Genomic DNA, 19,426 nt, shown 5'->3' with positions numbered 1-19,426 from the left:
ATGTTAAATTGATAGTTAATTCAACTATAATTTATAGTTCTTTCACTTTTAACAAACAACGCAATGATAATAAATGATGTTTATAACTTATTAGTAGTGGTAAAATGTTTGTTATTTTATCATTAGTTTGTATTATCATTATCTTTTGCATCACAGCTGATAAGTGACGATAATAAGATTCTGATTACATTATATATAATAAACTGTTTATCAAAAGTTTGTTGTTGCTGACGTTATAACATTATATATCCTATATTAAGTATTTTTTAATTACTACCATATGATTTGTAAAACATCTATAAACATGACATAGATAGATTTATTTAACAAAGTAGCTATCCAAATAATGTTCATAGATGCTTTACGATGTATTTATTAATACATTTATTTATTATTGATGGTTATTATAAAGTGTTAGCCTGTCAAAATGTTTTCTTATCATGTAGTCTGTTGTAATTTGTCATGTAAAGGTTTGAGCCAAACACATGCATCTGCAGGTGTCAGGTGGTTTTATTAATTTAGTGTTGGTACATTATGATCTCTGTTGTGCTCAATATAAACCCCTAATAAACACACACACACACACACACACACACACACACACACACACACACACACACACACACACACACACACACACACACACACACACACACACACAGTCTCTTTTTATTACGGCTCCTGTAGCTTGTTCTCTTGCTTACGCTGTTTAGTTGTTGTTAAAGAAATAATCTGCCAAAATTTGACAAAAACTTTCTTTCTTTTGTTCTCAACAGCATCTCGATTTTGCTCCTCCAAAACTACTCTACATGCCTATAGTTCTTGACACATTGTACTGACTAGCTTTTTCTGGAGCTCCACTTCAGAAACCTTCACTTAAAGTGCACTGTCCTACATGTGCAATATAAACTGAGCTTTATGGTGGAAGAGCAGCTTTATTGAAGGCTCTTTATTGCAGGAAAAGGGAACTTTCAGGGGTTAATCGGCCCAAATGAAACATTTCCTGGCACACTTTCACCCGTCTGTGATTAATCTTGCTCTCCCATTTTCAACTAAAAAAACTTGACATCCAATTGTGTAAGTTCCTGAACTAAAAGGTATGTCTGATGAGTGTTGAAAGCAGATCTAAAATCAATAAAAAGCAGCCGAGTATAAGCTCTACTCCTAAAATGGTTTAGAACCGAGTGCATAATGGCAGTAATCTGGCATTTGTCACAACATGATATCGCTCACCTTTGTGTTGCACGGCTACAAGAATGGTTTAATGCTCCATGCTAATGTCCTCTTTGTCTGCAGAGGTTAATGGTTGCATTGCAACAATCAAATAGTGGTGTCGGCTGAGTGAAAAACTCTCTTTGGCAGCTATTGGGGGCGCTAAACCTGCACAAACAAGAAATAAACAAACAAATTCCAAACTTTCCTCAAAAGGTGAGATGCACCTTCGACTGAGCTGCTCAGCACATAGCTTATCTGTGCTCCTGTGCTATTTGGACCTATTAAAACTAAGTAATATCCAGACATTTGGTGCAAAATTGAACCCTTTTTATGCAAATGAGCCTCATTGCAAAAGCAGTCCAATTCACAAAGATGAGCGCTGATAGTCACACGCTGTTAAAGTGGAATTATGAGTGTCCTCAGAGAGTTGGTGGTAACTGACGTGTTTCTGAGGGGTGTCACGCCCTCACTCTGCAGAGGTAATGGCAGCAGTGATAGCATCCTGGCAAAGGCCGCGTCATGCATGATTTTTGTCATACGTGAATTAAAAAAATCCAAAAAATAAGGTTCAAACAATTCATAGCATGACATTTTATGCATTTTTAGGCTAAATTTTTACCTCGAAATGGTTTCAGTTAGGTTTAAGCAACAAAGCAACTTAGTAAGATGTAGAAAAATATTATGGTTGGTTTAAAAAAAAGTACATAAACTAAGAAAAATGCAAATATTGTAACACATGGCATAAAATGGCATTGTAATTGCATATTGTGGAGACCAGTCTGAAACCTTGAGACGGTAGATAGTGGTTGTGATGTAAAGTTCACGGTGCTTTCAGCGGCTACAATCCAATTTTTGTAAATTCGTCCGTAAGTGTATCGCTGCCTACACGCTGCATTAATGTCAGGGCAAAGTGTTTTAAAAGTTAGAGTAGTTCAAAGTCTTGTTGGAAACGTTACAAAGCAGAAGAAAGTAGCCCTCCATACTGGTAAACGCTCCGGGGCTAAAAATAGGAGAACAAACTTTCTCACAGCAACAAAAATTCTGCAGTCAGGTTCCACTTTTATATGCATATTGTTTGGATGTGATGGATTAATGTGCCAGAAAGGAGAGTTATGGTTCACTGGGCGCACACTCTCACACACACAACCACACACATACACACTCACGCACACATACAAGTGTGCATGCAGAGCCCTAAGGCATGATAGTAAAAGGATGCATAAATAAACTTTTAAAGTTTCATGAGGACAACCCGGTTGCATGATGGATCGCTCTTACAGAACTACGGGAGCTTTTTCTGCAAAGACTTTGCATTAGCTTGATTGTGGAACTTGTTGTTTTTTTTTTTTTGGTTGGGTTTAGTTAATAGAAGTGAAGTGACCAGAATAGAGACAGGAAGATGTGTCCTCAGCAAAAATAAAGTTGGTTTCTGTATCAAAACACAAGAACGTAAATCCTATGAGGTCCGACAGAGTGAGACTTCGCCTTGAAAACTGTTTACCTACGATTTATTTTCTTCTATTTCACATTCCACTCCAGTGTGGCTGATATTTTCACAGGCCAATGAAACTAAAGTGGCTAAAAAGAAAATCTAATACTATTAAAAATCGATACTGGTGATGATGTACAAATGTCAAAAAACACGATTCAAAAACAGAGCACATTGTACCTCGATTGTCTAAATAAAAAGATGTAATCATAGAAACTAATCTCGCTCTGGGTTATGATCCCTGATGGAAATACAATATATTGTGCCGGCGTTTATTCCTGAGCTGTTGTGGATCCAATTTCAGGGATATTTAAGAAAAATCAGAACAGTTTGGTATCGATGCTTGAAGCTCCATCAGACTCTCCACACATAGACCCTCCGAGCGTGACATGGAGCTGGTTCATGCATGTTAGAGTTGTTTACTCTTAAACCCTAAATCTACCAGACAATGTTTCATTTTTTAAATCCAACAGGCACTTTTATAGAAACCTGGAATTATGATAAAAAAACAACAACACAATAACACATTTTTGGACAAATGCGGTACCCAGTGATATTTATAGATGTATAGGCTTATAGCAGTTGCCGCCTAAAGTTGCCAAAATACAAAAAAACGACTAAAAGACTAAAATAAAACATTAGAGGTGCACACTATGATTCATTCCTTCATATGACGTGCAAGTTTAAAGGATGCGCGTCTCCTTTTAGATGCTGGGTTACTCAAAGTTCATTTAAACACAACAGTTGGAACTGCACCCGAAATAATCACTTGTATCCCTGGGCCATGGTGCTGTTTTTGGAAATAAAGCACAGTGATGCTGAAAATGGACTCTTCTCACCTCTAAAAAAGTTTATATTAAGTTACAGATTATTTGTCATTGTTTGAAGAAAATAGTTTATTAGCAGGATATGACTCATGATACTAAAAGTTTGGGGTATTAAACTTAGTTGAAACTAAGCATGTTTGACAAGCCTTTTTTCCAGAGGCTAGTATATTTTCTTAATTATTTGCAAAGGTAGTGTCGGGTATTTACGTTATGCCACAAATGCCAAGATTGAGAAAAAGCTGCAAATTTGCTGATGTTTTCTGGTTTCGCTCATCACTGTCACTTTTTAACCAGGCATCCGGGTTAATTCAGAATTTCTATTTGAGTAAAAACAACGGAATTGTGCTCTGAGTTTAGCAGTATTATGTCTTTTTGATGATCAGGAAATTCAAGTTTTCAGAACTCATAATTTTTCTGTGTGAGACAAATTGTAATATGTTTTTTTTGAAGAATGTCACCACTGACACACATATTGTAGTAATGCAATTATATACATATTCCAATACTTAATAATTAATGGACAACAGGTTCAATCACCATTGTGTAACGTCCTTCTGGCAATAGATAGCCATTTAACAGAAATGTATTCAAATGAAAATCTTCCCACTTTAAAGCTATTAATTATTGGCACAAATTAGAGTCCCAGATGCTTCAGTCCAGAGCACAGAAAGGTCCATCTGCATCACAAGTACTATGTCTAAAAATAACTGTCTAAATAATTATTTATTCTACTGGCACTGATGCAGTCTTCTGTTTTTTTTTAAAGTTATACTTAGGGGAGAGAACTGCTGGCACGGGCAGAAAGAAAGAAAAGCTTCAAAACCGGCATTTGTCATATTAAAAATGAAAACCCAGGAGGGAAGATTTTCTCCCCAGACTGTTATTAATTTGTGATGTTTGTGATTTATTCCAGGGTGAATTTGCTGATGAAGTGCTGCAATTTAGTTTTTCATTTTCTCTCAAATTGCCTCATTTTCTTTTACCCCAGTTACTGATTTCCATGTTACCATGCTGCGAGCATGGATAAATATATGAGCAACCTCACAGCGGTTTGTCAGGACGTGATCCACCTCAGTGATAACCTGCTGGGGATGTTTATTTTACACAATGAGGGGATTTAACAACACTTGCAGTTACTTTTCAATAAAGAAAGATATGTTTGGTAAGGAAAGGATTATTTTTTTTAACTAGCTGATTACTTACATTAAGACAAATACTTTTTGTATAACAAGTTTTAGGATATGTTATGTTTAAATATGGAAATGAGGCATTAGCTTAATAAATATGTGCTTATTTTCATGCATTTACGGAAGTCAGGTTCAACATTCTTGTTTCATTTTGTTGACATATAAGAGTCATATGTTTTCACAGAGGGAATTTTGGATTTCTCTTTGCATCACTGCAAAATTCTGAAAATACTGTCAAAAGCCATACATTATTTCCCATGTGTTCAGTGATACAATGTTGTATAAATCAGTCTATGAATGATATCTGAACAAACCCCTCTGTAGAAACCTTCAGAATATAGAGAGGAATGAAGCTGTAAAGTTTGGTGTATGTAAGAGCTACTGAAGTGGAGATTTCTGGGTCAGAGTCTAAGAAATTTAGAGAAAACGGCCTTTAAAGATATGATTTGCAAAACACTACAGGTGAATGGGGTTAAAAAATGTACAAATAGATATCACCATAAAACTTCCCCAGTTGATTACTGACATTAAGACAATTGTTTTTTGTATTACAAGTTTAATTAAATGTTAAGTTTAAATATGCAAATGAAGCATTCACTTATTAAATATTTGCTTATTTTCATACATTTACGGAACATAAATGTGAACATTGGATAAAGCCAGGTTCAACATTCTTGTTTCATTTTTTGACAAATCAGAAATTGGATTTCTCTTTGCATCACTGCAAAGTTCAGAAAATCCTGTCAACAGCCAGTGTAGAAACATGATCCCTCACTGGCTTCCCACTCAAGAACGCTGTTGATGCGTTGTGCAGCCCTTCATTTCTTGAAAATGTAATTCATTTCTTTTTTTTTTTTTTTACATTTTACATACACCCCTTGTCAATGTGACTTTTAAGAAAAAAATTAATAAATCTGTTCCATTCATCAAACCAATTTCAACTATTCGGATCTCGTATCAGGGTTTATTTAAAATCCTAATTAAGGACAGGGTCAAAACTGGTGGAAGAAGAAAAAAAATATATATATTCTTGAGCTAAATCTATTCCTTTTACTTTTCAAAACACTTTCTCCCTCTCTGATGGTGAGAGATGATTAGCATATGAAAAGCCAGCACCTCCCGGCTATTTTGACCAAAAATTTGAACAATGTGGGATGAATATTGATTCACAGCTACACCGACGTAATGAATGATGAATGTGTTCCATGTCTGCCTTCCTGTCTGTCTGCCAGCGAGGAGAGGTCAGCTGTAGTTGTGTCGCTGCTTCCGGCCGAGCTCCCAGTTGGGTTCGTCATCGGCGCTGCAGGCACGGGAGGTGAAGTGAAGCACGAAAGCAGTTACACTTTACAAGCTCCTCACTAGGAGCTCCACCATCCGTCACTGCCGAGCGCTCGGGTTGTGTGTAATTCACTGATGCTTAAAAGGGACAGTACGCCCCCCCCCCAAAACAAATAATCAAAAACATATTTTTCTCTCCCTCTCACAGGTAGTGCTATTTCCGCCTGATATCAAAATAGAATTGTCACATTGTTACGCTCTGATTCCATCTTCGGTCTGACTTTGCTTCCACTGCTTCCACTTTAATCTATCCGCCTGAATCTAATGTTGTTTTAAGTCGCCGTGTAATGTGTTGCCATGACAACACACTTTGAACTAGCCTAAGATATTGGGGGATATTAAGAAGATATGTCGTATATGTCTAATTTATTTGTGAATCAAGAGGGTTATATTGAATTTATGACTATTATTAGGCAGCAGGAAAAACATTTGTTAATTGAGGGAACTATTCAGAGATGTATATACAGCATATAGACCTGGTGTCTGTCCTTGGTGGATTTGTGTACATTTTTTATATTACTTGTAAAGGTTAAATGTAGGAACTATTTTCTCTCAATCAACGAGGAAACTCACACCAAAACAATCTGGATTGATAAAAAGCACTACAGGTGAGAGGAGAAATATGTATTCTGGGGTGCACTGTCCCTTTAAGGAGAACAGGAGATCAATGATGATTCCACTGAGTTCCTCCACTAAACACTAAACTCATAACTTTCCTCACACTACATCATCCTTACCCTCACACACACGTCTTCTCAAACCTTCCTGTCAATGCATCATACTTTTGCTGAACAGGGCAACATGTCATTAGAGGATATATTCATGCAAACTGTAGATTTCATGGGCTCGTTGCACTATTTCCTGTGGTGGAAACACACCGGAGAAAAACAAGGCAGGCAGCGAGGCCTCCTCACACATCCACAGAACGATTCTCAGGTCAGTTTGTGGTCAAAACAAACCTCGAGAAGAGATCACGAACATGTTTGTTTTACCCTTTTTCTGCATAATGTGCTAATGGCAATTTAAATATTCAATTATGCATTAATTCTTCTATATTCTAAAAATAAACTTTAAAGTTTAAGTTGCACTCTGCGTTATGTTATGTATTTAAAATAGTAATATATAAGTAAATAAAACTATACTACAAAGTTGAGCAGCAGTAACAGTCATTCCCACTAACTGGGAGATTGGTAGGAAATATTATCAAACAGTATGAATCCAGCAGCATATAACAGTTTATTTTCTTGCTGCTGCTTGGTGTGAAGGCAGAGTGAAGTTTTTGTTTTTAAGGAATAAACACACAGCTTCATTTGAAATTCTCTTGGTGTGTAAATAAGAAAAATTGGAAGTAAATAACACACTACAAGTAAAGTCAAACGTGTTCCTTGTGCTTCTGAATAAATATTTTTCTACATTTTGGAAGTACAAATATAAGCGTACAGTAAATTTAGAGCAGTACTATATAGTACTAATTTAATAGAAATCACCCAGTTAATTACTTCCATTAAGAATTTTTTTACCTGAAATGTAATGTTTTGCTGTGGAAATAAGGCATTATCTTATTCACTTTGTGTTCATTTTCATACATTTCCATAAAAGAAATGTGAACATGAGATAAAGTCAAGTTCAAAAGTATTGTTTCATTTTGTTGACATATTAGAGTCAAATATCTCTTTGTATCACGCTATAAATCTGAATACTTTCAACAGCCATAAATGTTTTTAGTATTAAAATGTTGTATAAATCAGGCTATGAATGATATCTGAACAAACCCCTCTGTAGAAACCTTCAGAATATAGAGAGGAATGAAGCTGTAAAGTTTGGTGTATGTAAGAGCTACTGAAGTGGAGATTTATGGATCAGAGTCTGAGAAAAAACTCATTTAGAGAAAACGTCCTTTAAAGATATGTTTAGTTAAATTACATACATGTTGAAGACACTACAGGTGAATAGGGTAAAACGAATAGATATCAGCATGAAACTTCACCAGTTGATTACTGACATTAAGACTATTCATTTCTGTATTGCAAGTTTTCTGAAATATTACGTTTCATTATGCAAATGATAATGATAATGGTAACTTTTGGTGAATTTAGGAGAAATCTACAGATGCAAATAGACAAAGATTCCCGCAGAAGAATTGCCTGAAATCTCAAAAATTATGCATGAAAATGGATGTTTTTGCCTGTGGTGTCTTGCATTAATATACTATATTAAATTGCATTCTGAGTCAAACTCATAAAAACAGTTCACCTTGACGGCTTTGCCCCCGGTTGTTTTTGTATAATATATTTTGCTAGAATGCTTTTAATATTCAGCACACATGAAGGATGTATCAGACATGTGCACAACATCAATGAAGAAAACTCCAAACAAAATAATAAACTCCACAGTTCACAAGAAGAGCTCTAGCAAAAGAACCATGATGCATTTTTTTGTGATCTTACAGTAATTGACAGATCTGTTTAAGCTTTGACTCCAACAAGCTCTCTATCTCGTAGAATTTATTTTTCATTAAACCTCCCATCAGAGTAATTAACGATGACAAGCACCGACATGTTTCCTGCCTCTTTAAGCTTGTTTTGCTCAAAACACAAAAGTGCTTCTCTTCCAAGAGGATGAACTGATGAAATATGGACGTAACACCTCTCCAAACGCAGCGGGGGATAAAAAAACATGACCCCTGCTTTCAACTTTTACCGTCCTGTAAACTTTCATGCAATTACACAGCTTCCCACATTGCGGAGTAAGAGGGTGCAGCAGCTGCAGAATAAACCTCTGTGGAAAGGGTTCCCTCGACAGCTCCAGAGTCCTTTACAGTGTATCCAATGAAACTGTGACTTTCTTTGGGGATGTATTCAAAGAGGCTGTGATGTGGGAGTTTAAGAGATTATATCAGTTTTTAAAATGATGTAAAAATATTTGTCTGAGTTGTTTATATTTATTTAGATACATCTGTGGGAGAAACTTCTTGTTCTTTTACAGGTAACAAACCTCTAGTTTGTGTTTGTTTTTTTATGTGACACCATTTCACCAATAAATCATCAACAATTTGCTAGAATAAAACTTTGACATTGTAAGTTTCTGTAACCTACGGATACGTTGAAATCAGACGTTTCTGAGGCAAAAATATCTTTAAACCTGAATATCAAGGTAGTGGTTAACCAATCGTGGTGCTTTTGTAATTTTTTAAATGCCGTAATACACCCTGTCATGCTCCCCTGGTGGACTTCCACTGACTTTGTTTAGAAACGCAGTCAAGTCAAGAACGAATGTCAAGCAGGAGAAAAATACCCTTCCTCCAAAATGCAATCGTTTTGTAATGTTTGTAATATACCGTAGTTTTTAGGATGCCAGACTGAAATCATCTTTTTGTGGTAGTTATGCATCTCTCTAAAGTATTTTGTCAATTTCTGACCATTTTGTGTCTCTTTGTGGTAGTTTTGAGTATCTTTGTAGTTGCTTTGTGTCTTTTTTGGGGTAATTTTGTGTCACTTTGTGGTTGTTTTAGTTTTTCTGTTGCAGCTACTTTTGTGCGTCATTGTTTTGACCCTTTTTGGTGATGTTTAAGGTCTCTTTGTAGTTGTTTTTTGTCTCTTTGTAGACATTTTGGGTCTATTCGTTTTTTGACCCTTTTCATAGTCGTTGTGAGTCTCTTTGTAGTCGTTTTATGATTCTTTGTGGTCATTTTGGGTCTATTCCTGGCTGGTATGCTTCTCTTTGAGGGACATGTTATAGGTGAAGAAGAGTGGAACAGTTACCCATCCATGGCTGAGATACATACTATACAGTTTGACATCATCATTTTCCCATGAGATTTATAATTCTGTAGAAAAAACTCCAATCTATTCCCATTCTGCTGTGTTTTCTTTGGACGAGTGGTTGGTGTTTGCAGATATTAATTAAATAATCTCTGATCAGTGAATGAACAATGCATTGTGTCCAAGTCGGGCTCTTCACTGTGAGAAGCAGCTATTGTTCAGTAATCCTCTGGATTAAACCACTAACTCCCTCCAGGTTTGCTGAATTCTTAGAAAGTCATCACTCTGCCATGTAATGACAGGACACAAACACAGCCTTCACGGAAGATCTTCCATCTTTATAGTTTTACCTTTTAAACCGCAGATTTTTTCTCTTTTGTGTCTTCAATTAAACAAGTCTGTCAAATCTAACACAGGCACTTAATTCACCCAATAATCCTCCTCCGTCCAAAGAGAGGGAACTCAAATGGCTGTCTAGAATATTGCACAAAGTGAACAAAAGCTGCTCTTTTTCTGAGTTTATATTCATGAGCTGGTGGACAGTTTGAATCAGACTCCTAAGACTAATTCAAATCCTCTGAAAGACTGGAAATCTCAGTAGGGGGACTTTGTTGAGATCTATGCAGTTCACTTTCAGAAAATCTGCATAATAATATCTCTGTTCTTTGTAAAAGAGGCACTGCGAACTGGAGATATTTTACTGTAACTCCCTTGTAATTTGGTCTTTAAAGCCATCAATAATTCATCTGGCAGGGGTCTAATTTCTGTTTCCTTCATGGTGTTTAAAAGATGAGGCTGTTTTAAGTTGCAGCGCACATTTTCATTCATTCCTTCAAACCTACAGAGGCGGAGAAAAGATATGCTCCATATCAAAGTGATGCTATGATGCTGGACGTTGAAGGGTCTTTAATAAATTCACATGCAGATTGTATATTTATGGCAGAGCATTCTTTATACTATGACAACTTTTCTAAAATTTGATAGAATAAAATCGCAACATATCGCCTTAATTACATTATCACAATATATCGCAATATGTTGAATCGTAACCCCTGAATCATGATGTGTATTATATCACCAGATTTATGGCTTTTACATCACTTGACTTAGACATTATGAAGTGATGCCATGTCGGGAACTTTGACTTGTGAGTAAATGAGGAATGACAACCACCTGTATATTGTTGTGTAACAGACTAAAGTGATCCATAATCGATATTCGGCATCAAAAAAACATGATTGGGGCATCTGTAAAAGTTATATTTGCTCTTTTTTTCCCCTTTGTTTGTTATTCGTTGCACTACTACAGGTAAATATGCATAAACTGTTAGCAGCATGGCTCTGTGGTAATGTTGATCGATCCACCACTTGGTCCAGTCTCAAAATATCTTATATATATATATATATATATATATATATATATATATATATAAGTTAACAACTATCGGATTGGTCGCTATGAAGGTTTGTACCAACACGCTAAATTAAGATGGTGAATAGGCATCAGAAAGTTATAACTTCATCATCGTGAGCATGTTAGCATGCCAACATTAGTATTTGGCTCAAAAACCAACTCTATGTTGTTCTGGATCAATCCATTATCTTTTAAGTTGTTAGAGGGATGAAATAATAATAAAACACCTTATCAGTGTATTCATTTATTTATTTACAGATGCTATGAGTCAGCGTGGCAGATTAAGTCTGGTGTTAAATTGATGTATAATTATTCATACCCTTCAACAGATTACAAATGATCCATTGCGTATTTAAAATGATGGATTGGCGTTTTATATCTTTCCACCCTGTTTTGCCATCATTGGACGCATCCATCAGACGACCATTCATTCTCCTGACAGGATGAAACTGTGATCTTTCACGGTGATCAAAACTCTCGCCAACTTCTCTCCGTCCCCATAATTGACCAGTGAAGCGTCAGTAAATCACTGCCCAGGAGACATAACTTGAGCCGCTACCTTTCTTTTTAAAGACCTCCGAACCTGCATCGGCCGAGGCCTTTATATGCACTCTACTCACATAAAGGGATCTCTGACACTTCAAAAGCAGCATACACTTACAGGGAGACCAAAAGGTCTTTGTTTTATAACAGACACAGAAAAAAAAAGTAGAAAAATAAAGATGAGGGGGACAAAAAATACTTTGTAAACTTACAACTTTTGTGCTGTGTTCATAGTTTAAGCAAGGGGAATCCATTTAAAATTCAAGAGAGAAAACTTCCGCAAGCAAAAGTCCAGGACATCCGACTTGCTTTATGAATCAGTGCCATGCATATTAAAGTGGCTGCTTAGATCATTTATTTCCTGGGCCTTCAGTTCAGGTTTGAGTGGGTATGTTTACTCAAAAGGTTTGTGCTTTGTCTCATTGTGTCTCAAATTCACTTTGCCGATTTAAATTATTACCAAGGTCTCGGAACATATGAAATTTACCGGTTTTCAACTGACCGTGGGAAGAATGAAAACGTACGAGTCCGTCCATTGTTGACTAAAAGCTCTGTTTTCACTCTCTACTTTTCCCTTTTAAGAGCTCGCCATGTGAATATGTTTTCTTTGACCCATTTATTGTCTATAGTCTCATCTCTCCCCTGTATCTACCCCAATGACTCCAGTCACGATGCTCATGCAAATGTATCTGGATGAGTAACGTCACGTGAGATGATTTACAACGCAATATGGATGACCCTTCCTTGTTGTTGGTCCACTAACTGGTCGTTTTGTTCTTAGTCAGCTAAAGTCCCTGTAGTTGATATGTTTTTTGATGCTGAATGACTTATTTCCAAGAAATACATGAGCACATCTCTGGTAAACACAAGAATCAAAGTGGTGTTTTGTGTCAATCTTTGTGGTGAAACTCAGTTTTACGAACTCAATAATGACAAATTGTTTAAGTAACAAAGAATTTCTTTGGTCGAGGACTGACTTACAGCGCTACAACAAAAACAAAGGCCACAAAGGTTAGAAAAGTTGTTGAAAAAATGTAATAATTCACAATCATTTATCGGTTATATGTCCTAGTCCAGATAGGACGGCGTCTGTTTCTGGATTTAAACATCTGTCATCCTCTTAGGGACCACTGGATCATCATTCCCAAGGATAATTACAGCATTGTACTCCTCAAATACATTTCTAAGATCTGGAAATACGGCAAAATTCAGCAATGTCATCATAGTCAATCGAAGTGATGATCAAAACTATGAAAGTTAGACCCAAGTTGTAATTAAACCAGATGTTTCTTTAAAGCGATGCGTCAACAGTCTCTGAGAGAAAGCAGCATCTTTAGCCCCCGACAGCTGCTGTAAACTCAGAAAGAGTAATGAGCTCCAACTTTTAAATCTTCCTTCCTCATCTCTTTAACTCAACCTTCATTCTGTGTGTGGTAGCTGCCGGGGGTGCGTTTCGAGTGCACGCTCCTCACTCAGAGGCGTCATTTGTCATCATGAGACACTTCATTTTTAACTGCTGATTTATGTCTGACTCGCAGCAATGTGTTCTGTTTACCTTCAGCACGGTGGATCCCAGCTCCAGACCCACCAGCACCGTCCTGTCCACCAGCTCGGCGATCCGCGGGTCGGCCACCTTCAGCGAGTCCTGGACCAGGTCCGTGACGTCCACCTGCCAGTCGGGCCCCAGCATGGTGATGACCTGGTCGGTGCCCTCTGTGGAGGTGGTGTGGAACTGGGTCAGCACCTTCACCAGGGCCCGCTGGTACTGCAGGGTGCACCCACGGCTCACCCGGCGCTCGTCGTCTTCGTCGTCGACGTCGCTGTCTCTGGTGCTCCTTTGGATCGGGAGAAAATGGGGGGAATTATTGAATTACAGTGTCATGGATGAAGTAAAGAAAGGAGCAGCTTTCCTGAATCACTCATGAATATTGTGGGTGCCAGTTTCAGGTAGATGAGTTTCCCCCCCAAGATGAGGCAATGCTTTGAAAGCTTGAGAAGCTATAATCAATGCCAGAATCTGTCCAAATGTGTCTGCAATCTGCCACCAATGAGATTGAGAACCCCTCACGAAAACATTAAAAGCCTAAAACCATCAGCGATCATAACCAGCCGCTTCTTTAAAACCGAGCAGCTGCTGCTAAATGATGCTCAGCGCTGAGACGCGACGCTACGTCTCGATGTGAGCCTTCTGCTCCTGAGGGTCTCCACTCATTATATCATTTGACAGTCGTAACAGGAGGAAACTCTGCACCTCTCCGCTCAAAGTTTTTGGACTGATGCCCTTCTTATTTCACAGGAGCCCTGGGCAGCGGGGTTAAACATGCCAGGTGCATCCCCCCCCACCGAGCACAATCTGCTCTACAGCAAGATGTATGAGTTACCCAACTACGCTCAGCAGGCCTGACAAGTCTGCCAGTTCCTCCTTATAAAGCACTCGTCTGCTTAATCATGGCTTTGACTTAACTATCTGAACGACTGGGGATTCAGGAGAAGCAGCGGGGCTGTCAGACTCTGACAGAGCACATCTCCCACCCGATGATTCAAGGTCCGCTCATTAGGAGAAACACTTCTGTCCCGAGGTGTCATCGACGTTCTGCATTCACTCGGTCAACAGCTAAGTGCATTGTTGCGTGCACCTCTCCACCTGTCCGACCTCCTGGGTCTGATTATTAATTCATCTTAGCATGCTTCCTCTCCAAACCTCATGCTTCCCCCCGATGCTCCTTTTTTTTCCACTTTCACAGTTCCAATGCAACTGTATTCCTTTTTCCTTCTTAGCAATAGTAGCGTTGTAAACAATGGATGATTTTTGGGATCATTCAGGAGCTCCTCTGCCGTGATCGGATGGTCTTACTATCCTTTTACCAAGCTTGGTTTTCAACCAAAGTTCTTGTATGTTCTAACGTATTTGGCAATACATTTATTCTGATTATGATTATAGTACCACATCATTCAGCCATCAGTGACTGTAAGGACGACTTATGAAAAAAAGGCTAAATAGAATAAAGAATATCTACAAAAACACTGTTTACGTCAGCAGCTCCAAAACATGTCGGCATAAATTTCCCAAATAGGCGTCATTTGGATTACCTGATCACATGTTGAGACTTGTATTGGATACTTTCTCATCTGAAGAATGTTTAAAGCTTAAGCTTACAAAAAAAATGTTGGCAAGTAAAGGATGATATACCTGGCGCTGATATGCAAAGTAATCACACTTATGCTCTTAAACGAAAGTGATGGTCCATAATGAGGCCATGCAGAAGCGCCCAGGTTCATCACAACTTTGCGTTGGCAGGTTATATGATTTGTAGGAATAAAGGCGCGTCCCTCTCTTGGATCATTGGAGGTAAGTTTATGTAGTTGTTCATTCATGCAACTTCACTTCATGAACCTCTTTCGCTCCGATAGAGCTCGGGTCGTGGACTTATCACTTCTGTGACGGTTGGTTGAATGTGTTACTTTGAAATGAATAAAAAATGCAAAGCTCTTTCACAGTCGCTGTGTCATTTTTGTAACACTGTGGCAAAGTCACTAGGAATTGAATACCATGAGAACAATTGCTTCGACAGGTGAAAAGCTCCAGAGGTTACATTATTCAGTGCAGTGATGCAGAGCATTGGTTCAAACCGCAGCTACGCATTGTGTCAAACAATAACAATACAAATAACATCAAAATATCACGCAGCTGCAACAACCTGGTCCTACTGCAGCAATTCAGCCATGTGGAGGGTTTCAATAATCCTGCATATGGATTCTCCCTCAAATATTATGTGCAAAATTTTATACATTTAATATAAAATATTAGACAATTAGCATCATTCCAGTTGAGATTGGACCATCTGGAGCATTTTCATTCATGCAAAGTGAAAATAAAAAATCGTCAGGACAAACCTTAATAACAATTACACTCATTTTTGTTGAAAATGATAACTTAATGAGCAGTTTTTAGCACGTGGCACTTCTCAACAGCAAGGTTGGTTCTTTGTGTGTTGGAGTTTTTTGTCAAAATAAATAAATAGAAGGATATTAATAGAAAAATAGTTTTTCATTACAAATTCTAGATCAGAGAAGAACATCTGAAGGACTTAAATAGTTTTAAATTTCAAAAGAAATTCCACCAATTTTTACACAATATTTTTTTCAAAATGAGGAGTACTTTCAACCCTTTGAATACAGTTGTAGAATGTTTCCTGTGGATTTCAGGTCACACTTTGAGACTACACATTTATAAACTCTTACCTGATCTTTTCTCTTCATTTCTCCTATCTTAACTCAAACTTAAATCTTATCTTATCATTTTATATCTTATCTTATATAATCATATATAACCATAACTAATCGTATTTAATCTTATTTTATCTTATCATTTTATATCTTATCTTATATAACCATATCTAACCATATCTAACCACATCTACTCTACTCTTATCTTATCATATCGTATCTTATCAAATCGTATGTAATCTTATCTTTTTTTATCTTGTCTTATCTTATCTTGTCTTATTTTATCTTATCTTATATCATCTCAAAAATTAACGTAATACAAGAAGACCCTGAGTTGGAAAACTGGAATGTAAAACTGATCTTAGTCATGATGCAATACATCTTCCGGTTCCTATTCTGCTCTCTTGCCTGGTTTCCATCTGGACTTCCCACTGGTCCTCTGTGTGCCTGAGACTGACAGAGTAGCTTCAGGTCATGTAGTTGCTGTTGTACTTTGGTAAGTGAGTTAACTCCACAGCAGACGCTGCGACCGCACACTCAGTTAAAAGTAGAGGAACAACCCGATGAGACAGCGTAAGACTCCCTATGACTCTGTCAAGGAGTTTTCAACTCTTGGCTCAGGTCAGAGAAAGTTTACCTCACTGAGTCTGTACCTGAAAATAAGGTTGATATTTTTTCTCCCCAAGAAGAATATTGTCTGTTCTTATTAGAGTCTCTGATACAAGCTGAAGCTTCAGTGCACACGGGCTGCCCGCCCGATTACACTTTCTTTCCTTTTTCAGAGCATGTTGCTGGATAATGCAGCCAGTGAGCAATTCTGCGACACTGTAGCAAAGGCCCACTGCAGGCCAGGAGACCTCGCTGTGCATGAAGGTACAGAATGTGTCACGTTGCAGAAGCGAAGGAACGTGGGATGGAAAGACTGCAACAGGAAGGAAAATAAAAGGGCTAAGGAGGCGAGGGAAATGAGTGTGGGAGGTTAGAGGTTGTGTAAAGGAGAGCCGGAGCCCTTATGAGAGGAAGCAAGAGAGGCTGAGTGATGGGAGGATTGAGAGGAGTTAATGAAAAGACAATAATTCATTCTAACAATCACAAAATGAAGCAGCTTTAGCAGTCTGATGCAGATAATCATCACGGTTTGGCGTGTGTTTGAGATGACTAACGAGCTACATCTGAGTTCTAACTTTGAGATATTATTTACAGTGCTTTGTGAAGCCTGTGCAAACATCATCTAATTCATTATCGCAGCGTTTCATAATGACTGTAAACAAACACGACCAAGGTCAAGACAAATAGAGCCCGCTATCTCATGCCAGTGCCGTTGTAAGTACTGGCGTTCCTCAGAATTAAGATGATTTGTCGTAAATCCTGATGCGCTCTGTCAGTTCTCTGCCGTGGTACAGTGGAGTCTGTCAGTCATTTTGGCAGTGGTCTTGTTCTGTTAATGGCAGACGTCCAGGTTGTTGTTTTGTAAGTCAAAAAGACGGGATATCTACGTTCGTAGATATCCCAAATTCATTGTCATTGGTATAACTATACGAACGCTGGAGGAGAACAGCCTGCAAAATAACATAATTCATGATGGGGTTACGGAAGTTTAGATAAAGAACAGGCCATGCTAATATTGTTAGAATAAAATCATTTGTAGAAATATTACAGTGGAAGCTGCAAAGGATTGTTTCTGACCCGTGTGATCCAAAATTTAAAATAACCCAAGAGAGTTGTAAATCCAAAAATACACTTAACAATGGCCTCTAAATGTATTTGCCTCTCACTGCTTGAAAAATGTATTTAAACATTTCTATTTAAAAAAATATAAATAACAAACAAAATCATTAAAGAAATGCACACAAGGTGCATACAGGTCAACGGTTGCCAGTGTCACTGATAATGGGGGTCAAACTCGTGTTGCGTTGCTCAGAATCATGGAAACATCTGCATTTCCATGGCAACAAAGCAATCTCAATCTACAGATGACGACCATGTGATCACAAAAGAGTGTGGACCATGATTGTGTTGTCAACATAAGAAAATGTGACATATCTGAAAACCACACACTGAGTGAGTCTATTAAATGTGGTGAATACATGTGTTCTTTGAGAGGAACGTGTTCCATAGTGATTCATGGAGAGCCGTGGCATCACCGACACTTTGACAAGAACAATAACCCCGCAATAAGACGTAAGCAGGAATGGATCTATTGTCTGTCAAGTTAAATATATTTTCAGTGCAAGCTTCACTAAGGCCTTCACCCTGCTGCTGTGATACTGCTACAGCTATGGATCAGGCAACAGAAAGACAAAAATACTGTATCGCATTCATCAAAAGATATGTCCAACACCTCGACCAGGAACATCAGTGAAAACACAAAGTCCTGTGGGAAGGCCAGTGTTGTCAGTATCAGCAGCTTCAACAGGCTGCATGGGGCTCCATTCAGAGTGATGGGAGCTGTCGTTGTCTGCAGATTCCTGATTCTGCAAAAAAAAACTAAAGCAAAGAAAATGACATTCCCTGGGTGAGTCCACATGACAGCATGCGAGTACGAAATGCTTCACCTGCAGTGAAATGAATTCTCTGGCCGGGCTGTGTGGTCTGGCAAAGCAGCCTGAAATAGCTCGAAAGGGGTCTTTGATTTTTTTGTTTTTCATGACTGCACAACACAAGATTGTAGAGATTAATGCTTCAGAGAAACAGACTTTAAACGCGTAGGGGCCTCTGACCAAGCTGCTGGATTTGACGAGTTAGGAGTGAGGACAGGCGGACTTTTGTTGAATAACAAAGGAAAATATCTTTATACAAGAAATATTACAACGTTAGACCTCTAGCAAACCCCGGTCTCTGGTAAACACTGGACGAACAGAGAACATTATTCAACATAACAAGGTCTGAATATCTCAGATATCTGATAAAAGCACATATATGATGACTCAAGTGCAGGGTTCTACTTTAAAAAGGACTGCATGGTGCTGAAGTCTGAATTCAAGACGCATTTTACATGTAAAAAAATGATACAACCCATTGAGGATCTTTGAAAAATGAGGCTAAGCAAGATGTTTTCCAAGCACTCTGGGTCATTTGCAATACGTTAATTCCTCAAACAGCTCCTTAAACACGCCATTTGTATTCAGGTTGGGTAGCAATAGATTCGGTCTACGGTGATGAACTCCAGCAGCCGCCCGCGTGAGTGTTAATGCTGCCATTAAACATTTCCTAAATAGGGAGGGGGGGGCTGTTTGTTACAGCTCCGTGCACGACAAGAATGCTGGAATATTTTTAATGAACCTGGGTTCCTAAAACGTAAGACCACATTTTTTCTCTTCGGGGGTCTTGGCTCGAACAACCTTAACGTCCCATTGGTGCCATTCTTTTCAACATCTAATGGTGTCATATTTCAAAGAGCTCATTCATTTTTTTATTGCCTGGATT

General features: G+C 38.1%; 1 protein-coding gene across 1 annotated transcript in view; it reads right to left on the bottom strand.

Moving 5' to 3' along the window:
* Positions 1–19,426, bottom strand: part of tmem132e (transmembrane protein 132E) — a 106,436-nt gene that overhangs the window by 8,356 nt on the left and 78,654 nt on the right. Inside the window, exon 7 of the mRNA XM_054626219.1 lies at positions 13,329–13,608. Within this exon, the coding sequence (XP_054482194.1) occupies positions 13,329–13,608 (280 nt within the window). The remainder of the gene's footprint in view (positions 1–13,328; positions 13,609–19,426) is intronic.

This window comes from Anoplopoma fimbria, chromosome 24, assembly GCF_027596085.1.
Source record: "Anoplopoma fimbria isolate UVic2021 breed Golden Eagle Sablefish chromosome 24, Afim_UVic_2022, whole genome shotgun sequence".
In the NCBI taxonomy this organism is placed as follows: Eukaryota; Metazoa; Chordata; class Actinopteri; order Perciformes; family Anoplopomatidae; genus Anoplopoma; species Anoplopoma fimbria.
The sequence above is the reverse complement of the archived record's forward strand: the minus strand, read 5'-3'. Positions and strand labels throughout refer to the sequence as shown.